Source organism: Pseudochaenichthys georgianus, chromosome 3 (assembly GCF_902827115.2).
Source record: "Pseudochaenichthys georgianus chromosome 3, fPseGeo1.2, whole genome shotgun sequence".
Classification (NCBI taxonomy): Eukaryota; Metazoa; Chordata; class Actinopteri; order Perciformes; family Channichthyidae; genus Pseudochaenichthys; species Pseudochaenichthys georgianus.
The window spans coordinates 20,060,455-20,069,537 of record NC_047505.1 but is presented as its reverse complement, the minus strand read 5'-3'; the positions used below and the strand labels follow the sequence as shown (position 1 = coordinate 20,069,537).

The 9,083-nt window shown below is 41.8% G+C and overlaps 1 protein-coding gene across 1 annotated transcript; it reads left to right on the top strand.

Annotated features, from left to right (window-relative positions):
- Positions 1-5,172: 5,172 nt before the first annotated feature.
- On the top strand, positions 5,173-6,834 carry LOC139433582 (uncharacterized). Its single transcript, XM_071202647.1, has 3 exons — positions 5,173-5,274; positions 5,615-6,556; positions 6,775-6,834. The coding sequence occupies exons 1-3, from the start codon at positions 5,173-5,175 to the stop codon at positions 6,832-6,834; spliced, it is 1,104 nt and encodes a 367-aa protein (XP_071058748.1).
- Positions 6,835-9,083: the final 2,249 nt, after the last annotated feature.

Sequence of the window (9,083 nt, the reverse complement as noted above, 5' to 3'; positions counted from 1 at the left end):
TGTTCTACTCCACTACAATTCAGAGGTTAACCTGGTATTTTACTCTACTACATTTATTTTTGTTACTTTGCAGATTCTGATTAATGATGTGAAATATAAACAACCCTTAAATCAGACTTTAGTTACAACTGAGTAAAATTCAGCCTTATCAGTTTGTCTGTTTTGCACATCCTCCTGTTAATATCTTTGGACGTCCTGCACTAAACTGTTTTATTGTAGAGATCACTACAGTATCTTCTTGATATTTTCCATTCTATATTTCTATCAATGACCCCTATTTTGTATGTAGGCTACTCTTAATATGTAAATGTTTTCATCAATAACTAAATAAATATAACTTATTCAACAACTACATTCAATAACGTGCTTTAACCACTAGGAGGTGCGGTTTAGACCAGTGGTCTAGTTAATAAAACATAATAATATCGTACATAATATGACTATTCACTTTATTGTGAGTTTAAAACAGAACGGTAAAGGAAAATACAGTTTCAGTCTCTCGATGTGAAGCTTATGCATTGTACCATGAACCTGTATAGACCTGTAACAGTCAACTGCATGAGGAGTTGGAAAGGTAGTTCAGAAAATCAGTAATATCTTTAAAAACTACAAAAAAGTCCCTTTCTATCAGCTGTGCACCGTTATGGTGTAAATACAGACTATCTACTAATTGGATCAAATATAAAAGTCAGCCGAATTAGTGTTGATACTGCAAGGAGACGTATTGTGTGAAAAGAAATGGAAGATGTTGTTTAATTGTTGATATATTATGGTCCACGTCACGTATTCAGTTTTGGCGGCATCTCTTCCAGTTTGTCAAAAGGTCTTCTGATCAGGGCTCTATAAATACAGAACTACGGCAGATATGTAATATGTAATGCAGCCGAACCGTGTATTACAATGCCGTTATGTGATGACTTTCAAAGAGAAAAGCAAGCACACTCGGAATAAGGTATTATTATTATTTTGGTCTGTTTCCGGTATTTGTTAATGACGATGTGCTCTGAGATGTGAGCCTGGAATTGCACAGGGGGGAAATAACGTATCTTTAGATGCGGATTTTGTTAAACTAATATGTTTAGGCTGTGGACCAACACTATACATTGACGGGGAAGGGGGTAGCAATAAAGATAACACCATTAAACAGTTACACAACATAACAGAAATAATATCGATAGCAGCGTCCCTAGCAACCACCTTGGTAACAATGAAAACGTCGCAATTTCCTGAAGTAATCTTCGTAATAACCAGTGTTGTGCTAGTTACTGAAAACCAGTAACTAGTTACCATTACTAGTTACTTCATTTCAAAAGTAACTCAGTTACTTTACTGATTACTTACACCAAAAAGTAATGCGTTACTGTGAAAAGTAACTTTTTAGTTACTTAAAAAAGGGCTCCCATTATATTAATGCCCTTATAGCCTTCATTTCAGTACTGTTATTGCATTGGAGAATAATACAATCTGTTGATCAACTTGACATGCATTATATGCAATCTGGATAGCATCGATATTAGCCGGCTTTACATTGTTGTATATTCTTTCTCCAGGTAGTTGGAAAAAGTGTTCCATCCCATATGCCGTGTGCCGCCCGGACATGCTATCATGCTAACTAGCTCTCTGAAAGCGGTGACTCCACTGTAGCAATAGCCTGCATGTGTTCTACAACATACCGTGCAATGGCTTTATGGACTTTTCCCTGGCTAGCAGTGCCTTGGTTAAAATCCAGCCGCTGTTGCTTAGGTGCAGGTGCAGGTGGAGTGGCGTCGGCTGAGTCTCTGTGGTCTGAGCTACTAGCTTCGTCCCAGCATGTTGTTTTTGCAGATGTTTTAAGAGATTTGAATGACTGGTTTGGGCAGTAGATAGGCTCTTTGACCCGCCAGGACACAACTTACATTTAACTAAAACGTTCTTTAATTGTGCTCGACAAAAGTGAAATAGTGAGAATATCTCCAGGTGGAGAAAATAGACTTGAGCTCTGCCGCCGCCATGATAGTCTTGTTAGTAAACAACACAAACACACCCACCACAGCCCGTCTCCGCATGTGACACAGGAAGTATTTAAGTACATTTACTCAAGTACTGTACTTAAGTACAGTTCTCATCTCTGTTCACCTGGCTGTTGACTATATAAAAAAACTAACACAGTAACGGAGTAACGCACCATGTAGTAACGGTAACTGAGTTACTGAATTTAAAAAGTAATGCGTTAGAGTACTAGTTACTGCCAAAAATAACGCCGTTACAGTAACGCGTTACTTTGTAACGCCATAGTCCCAACACTGGTAATAACTAGCAAACTAAAGATCATGTACATCCACTGCACACATAATCTGAAATAACAACTCATATTTCTCGCATCAAATGACATCAAAACGCATTTTAATGGCCAAACTAACTTTAAAATAGGCATTTTACACCCAGAATAAAACGAATTTCGGCCATGTTTTCTTTTTCTGCAGGGAGAAATTTGAAGATCACGTGACATAGACGCCAGCCATCGGAATGAATGGTGAAAAAAACGGGGTTTGTCAAACAGAGCACATGGTGTAGGCCAAATGATAGCTGGGGATTCTGGGTAGTGTAGTGTCTTCTGCCATCCTTTACTCAGAAAACATATTTGTTTCTCCGAATCGAAGGGGAAAAATACAAAAGCATTGCACACAATTTAAACCAATCAATGTTGTGTAATTAACAAGGATAATCTGGTGTTTTTTAGTCGATGAGTAGTGCAGATATCACTGTAAAATCAATCGACAGTAAGAGGAGTACTTACTTCCGGGTGTAAAATTCTCCGTTATCCAATGGGAATGGATGCTCACATTGCCTTTAAGGGCAGCCGGCATAAACGAATGCCGTGCTTCCATGAGCGTCAAATCCCGACGCAGATGGGAATACATTGCAATCAGTTGAAAGCTATTTGCGTCCCTTTATGACGCTGAAGGAGCCTAGGAGCGTCACAATTGGACGCCACGGACACTGACCAAACGTCGCTATTGGACGCTTAGGGAGTGAGAGTGTGTTGGAAATGGCTATATACAGGACGGTCCTGTATATAAGGTCTCTGAAATGGCTATATACAGGACGGTCCTGTGGATAAGATATCTGAAATGGCTATATACAGGACCGTCCTGCAGCTAACGTCAAATGACTATACAGACCGGGCTATTATAGCATGCTTAAGCAAGTTTCGCCGGTGGTAATGTAGGGATAGGATTCACAGATAAATATTCTCACGACAACATTATGAGTTTCCCCTCAATATAAAATTGTGGCAATTAAATCTCTTTCCATGCCAATTGCTTAGCTTTTTATGCTGATTTCAGTCTTTTTTTTGGCTTATCTTTTTATGTTGTTTCAATCATTTTCTACTTTATATTTTCCAATGCACAATGTTTTACTTGTAAAGGATATCACTGCATACTTTAAAGACTACTCGGTTTTATTAAAACTGAAGGTTTTTTTTTTTAAAGAAACGCCGACATTTCGTTGACGTGTAGTGATTTTGCATTGAAAGCAACACAAATCATTTATCGGCTACGCCGGCATTTTTATTTTAGAAATCGGAGAAACCGTCTTTTGAATTGTATGTAGTATGCTGTACATTTTTGTAATTTATCTTGCTATAAACGTTAATTGTACACCAATTATATCCATATTTCTGTAGACTACATAAAAAGCCATTTCAGGGCTTCTGTGCAGGACCGTCCTGTATATAGCCATTTCAGAGAGCTGTGTACAGGACGGTCCTGTATATAGCCATTTGGCGTTGTGTACAGGACCGTCCTGTATATAGCCATTTCAGAGACCTTATATACAGGACCGTCCTGTATATAGCCACTCCCGCTTCCATAATAAAATACACAACGGCTGTTAGGTGCGTGTGTGTGGTACAGTGTGTGTGTGTAGATGCAGTGGACAGACAGGTCTCAGTTGGTTTGGTGTCCTCTGCTTACTTTTAATACTTGTAAATAAAACTTTTGGCCCGTAATTTATTTTCCTCATTGTAGCGACCAGAGAGGGGGGATATATCCAGTCTCTGATAGTGTTACGTTATTATGAGAGTGCTCTGTTTGATTCTGAAATTGTATATAGATATATATATAACAATATATGTGTGTGTGTGTGTGTGTGTGTGTGTGTGTGTGTGTGTGTGTGTGTGTGTGTGTGTCCGCATCTGTAGCCTGTTATTGTCTCATTATACCGCACTGTGATGAATTAAAAGTAAATATATAAGTCATCATGAACACATCTGTCCATCAGACAGAGGGCTGCTGCCTCCTGTCATCATTAATGGACGTCTCTTTAAAATGACTGCTCAGAGGAGAGGAGTTCTCATTTCTCTAACCGCCTGCTGCTTCCCCTCCTCTCTCCTCGGTTCCCCTCCTCGGCTCCTCGGCTCGCATCTCCTGTGGGCGGGACTAAGTCTCGAGGATAGGGCTGCAGTCGGATAGTTTAAAAATCAGCTCCTAAGTGCTAACCCTATCGTCTATTCCTTGACCTCTGAGTGAAACATCACGGGGTTAAGGGATAGTGGATAGGAGAATTCAAAAGGACTTAGGAGAAGAGACTGCGGTGCTTTAGAGAATCCGAATGCACTTTCACTATCCGACGTGTTTATGATGCGCCAGCGGACGCCATTAATGTGCGTCTGCTGAACTACAACTTTCCGAAAACGGACTACTATAAGCGCATCATTAATAAACGCTGTTATTGTGTTGTTTTATGGGTTATGAACGTGTGCAACAACGAACAATATGTTGTACATTAAGGTTGAAATTAAAACAAATAACTAAAGTGAAAGAAAATCGTTGTCACATTGATAATTGTTGCTCACTCACCTCACCCTCCTGGCAACATACAAAACAATTGATGGAAACCGTGTTAGACCTACACATGTATTGCTGTACATCACCATTCTTAAGTTTATAACATGTTGAATTAAAATATGGCCAAAAGTGTCAATTACATTTGAAGCTGTATTGGCTTATTGATGTGTTATGGGACAAAATAGTTGTCTACCCAAATATATTACTAGCAAATGACCACAGGCACAACACTGTTGCACTCAATGAATAACCAATAATCACCCAGCTGAATAATATGTTGCTCAATTACCCTATTAGTGTCCTATATAAGAGCAGGTGGGCAGTATCACAGTTTCAGAGCAAAATGGCAGAAATGGAGCGTGTGGCTGCTGTGTTGCGAAACAACAGAGCAAACATTCAGAGGAGGAGAGCACGACTGCAGAGACTGGCAGTAGGTTTACAAGGGGTAAGTGCAGTGGATTCTGTGGTTTTAATGATAGATTACAGAGCATGCTTACATTGCACATACTATCAAGAGTATAGCTGAAACTGTTCCTGTATATTTCATGTGTTTCTGTGTACCTGGGTGAAGTTAGCTTTGAGGGCTTCTTGACAGAAAATTGTCTTATGGTTTAGCCAACAAACATATTTCCAGTATTGGTTATTTATAGCAAACTTGAAGGCTATCTCCTCCCATGTGCTTGCCTTACACAACACATATGCATCATTGTTTAAAAAAATAAAGGAAAGCCACAATATTGATGTATTTTAACCTTTTACTATTTACACCTCTCCTCCTCCTACAGGAGAGGATCAACACCTACGCCAACCTCAACCACCATGTCCCTGTGGTACACATCTATATGGATGAGTCCAAAGATCTTAGATTTGACTACCGCCTGTCGAGGGAATCCATCGAGGCCCTGATGACCCTTCTCAGGAGGGAGAAGACCCATGGCTGGGTTCTGCATGTGGAGGTCCTCCTGGTGGTCTACTGGCTGGCACATGGGTTGTCCTATTCGGTTGTCTCCAGGGTTTTTGATGTGCCCAAGACCACAGTTTTCGATATTGTCCACAGGATTTGTGAGGCAATATTATGTCTGTTGGAGAAGGTCATCCATTTCCCCACACAGGCACAGTGTGCTGAAGTTGGCAATGGCTTTCATCGCCTTGCCAACAGCCCAGCCTTCAGACACTGTGTGGGAGCTATAGATGGATGCCACATCCGCATCAAGGCCCCCAATAGCCCCCATGCCCAGGATTACCTGAACAGGAAACTGTTCTTCTCTGTCCAGCTTCAGGGAATTTGTGACAGCTATGGCAAATTCCTGGACATTTTTGTTGGCTACCCTGGTTCGGTCCACGACACCAGGGTGCTCAGGAACAGTCCAGTGTTTGTGAGGGGCTGTTACCCACCAGCTGGCCATTTCATTGTGGGGGATGGAGGTTACCCGTGCCTGAGGGAACCTCTTAACCTCATCACACCGTACCGGGAACCGTTGAGGGATAGAATGGAGGCGCGCTTCAACCGACACCATGCCAGAGCCCGATCGGTTATAGAGAGGGCTTTTGGGATGATGAAGATACGGTGGAGAGGGATCTTCTTCAAGGCCCTGGAAGTGGATCACACCTTTTCCCCCAAGGTGATAGCAGTGTGTGCAGTGCTCCACAACATCTGCCTCACTGCTGGAGACATCCTGGAGCCAACTGAGGGAGAGGATCCAGTGCTGCTACCTCCACAGGGACCTGTGCAGAGGGATGAACATGCTGGTCAGCACTATAGGGACAGACTGGCAGCACACGTGTCAGCCCCACATGAGCGTCCTCCACACCTAAATGAACATGATTATTTCCTTATATAGTAAGTATATTAATGGCTTTCTTACATCATTCATTTTTTTAAATATGCAATCATTCCCCATGAATACATGTTACTAATGCACGTTATGTGTCTCTTGTGGTGCAGGTTGCCATGCTTGGATTGTTGCTACTCCTGCAGCAGCATGTTCCAGTTGGAAGCAACTAAGCTCCATCTTTTTCGTTGATGTTCACCCCCGTTATATTGAATTTTTGTCATGTTTATTTGTACATACGACATCTATTGCACGTCTGTCCGTCCTGGGAGAGGGATCCCTGCTCTGTTGCTCTCCCTGAGGTTTCTTCCATGTTTTCTCCCTGTTAAAAGGTAGACATTAGAAAGCTCCCTGAGGCAAGTTTTTGGTTGTTAAATAAACATTTGGCTGATGTATTTCACTGGATTGGGTCTGTCATTTTGCATGTAGTGTTGTCATTACAAAACAGTAATTATTTGGCATGTATAGCACAAATGTTGTTGCAAGTAACTGTTGTATTGTATTTGAAACAGCTGCTATGACATGTGGTGCTTTTGTGTAATTTTCCCTTTTATGTAAAGTGCTTGTTTATTGAAGCACTGTTTGAGTGTTATCCAAATCATCAACTTAAACATTTATTTATTTGTATTTTTCACAAGCTCTGACAAGATAAGGAGAATACGCTCATTCTGCTCATTGAGCGCTTTCAGAAGTCTCTCATTCTGCTCATAGAGGGCAGCATCACGGGCCTCGTCCTTCTCTGCCTGCTTTTTTAGGAAGGCCAACACGCTGCTTCTCCGCCTTGGCCTTTTTGTTGGTGGCTGGGAGCTGGTGGAGGGCACGAGCTCCTCCTCACTGCTGAGGGAAACTTGGGCAGGCCCTTCTCCAGCAGAGGAGGCCTCAGCAGCAGAGGTGGAGGCCTCAGCAGCAGAGGTGGAGGCCTCAGCAGCAGTCCGGCCATGGCTTGACAACGGGCATGAGGCAACTAGGGTGGGAGGCTGGATTGATGGCCTTCCCCCAATTGCCTCATGCATAGCCTCAAACCATGGCCAGGTAGCTGCTGAGGCTTCTCCCCCGTCTGTTCCTGTCCCAGTTGGGGGATTCTTTAACTCCTATTGACAACACAGATAACAGACTGTTAGTTAAAGGGCAGTGAGGCGCAACATCACATTACATGACATTGCATTTAGCTGACGCTTTTATCCAAAGCGACTGACAATAAGTGCATTCGACCAGGAAGACACAACCTTGAAGAAAACAGAATGATATAAGTACATCAGGTTTCATAGAGCCAAAACATTTCAAGTGCTACTCAACTGGCTTTAGATAAGCCAGCCCTTTGTTAGTATATAAGTGCTTAGTTTGTATATAAGTGCACACCAAACGAAACATTGTACTAATTCTAAATGTGTAATTGCTTATGCCTTAAATGTTAACAAGTGTAAACAACTAAGAAAATTCACATTTTAATATAGGAGGCTGGGGTCACCAGTTTAAGTCTGTAGCATAATATCTACAAACAATAACCCACCACAGTGCCCAGCCATGTGATTTACTGTACCTTGTATTTTGTTTTCAGGTTGTCCCATTTCTTTGCTGCCTGTGGACCAGTCACCTGGCCCTCCAGACCCATCTCTTTAACAACCTGCCTTTAGTTACAAATTATCTTAATTCACCATGCACATTTATTAAAACATTTTATCAGACAAATATATGTACTTACTACCAGCCTGATTTGGCAGCATTTCTTTTGCCACTAAACATGTGCTCCAGCTTAACCCTTGCACTAATTAAGGCAAGGGTTTCAGCATCTGTGACTGAAATAAATACATCATTATTAGGCTTGCATGGTACAACGCAGGAAACGAAGAATTAAATAGCCTAATGCAAACTGAGCATAAAGGTTTTAGTACGATGTTAACTTTACCTGGATAATTTCACAACAGTCATTTCATATAAGCATGTTGCCAAGTTATGGCTTAAGAATGTAAAAGCTTAAGAGAGCAGCGGTAACTTACATGATCTTCGTTTGTCCGCCATGATCGGTTGTTTCCGTGAACGACCGAATATTCCCTCGCCTTAAATGGCACGGCCGCAAGGCATTGTGGGGCAGCATTTTCGCTTCTCCTGCCGGTTAGGGAGGTCCAGTGGTTCCTAAACTAAAGGAGGTTATAAAGGAAGTTTGAAACCTCCTTTCCTTTCATTCTCATCATTCTAGAGAATTCGAACGGCACTTATCATGGCTGCCACTGAGGGACTTCCGGGTCATTTCACTCCTTTAGGAAGGTTCCTAAGCTAAATGGACTATTCGACTGCAGCCTAGGAGTCGAGGAGGGGAGTCGAGGAGGAGAGTTAGAGAAATGAGAAAGTGCCCCGGTGTAGGCATAGATATATATAAACACTAGATGGCTCATGGGAGATTTTCCAGCGTAGCTGACCGGCC

Coding starts and splice junctions, on each gene's coding strand:
- LOC139433582 (XM_071202647.1), top strand. CDS start 5,173: ATGGCAGAAATGGAGCGTGTGGCTGCTGTGTTGCGAAACAACAGAGCA. Junction 5,275..5,614: donor TGGCAGTAGGTTTACAAGGG/GTAAGTGCAGTG, acceptor CTCCTCCTACAG/GAGAGGATCAACACCTACGC. Junction 6,557..6,774: donor TGCTACCTCCACAGGGACCT/GTGCAGAGGGAT, acceptor CTTGTGGTGCAG/GTTGCCATGCTTGGATTGTT.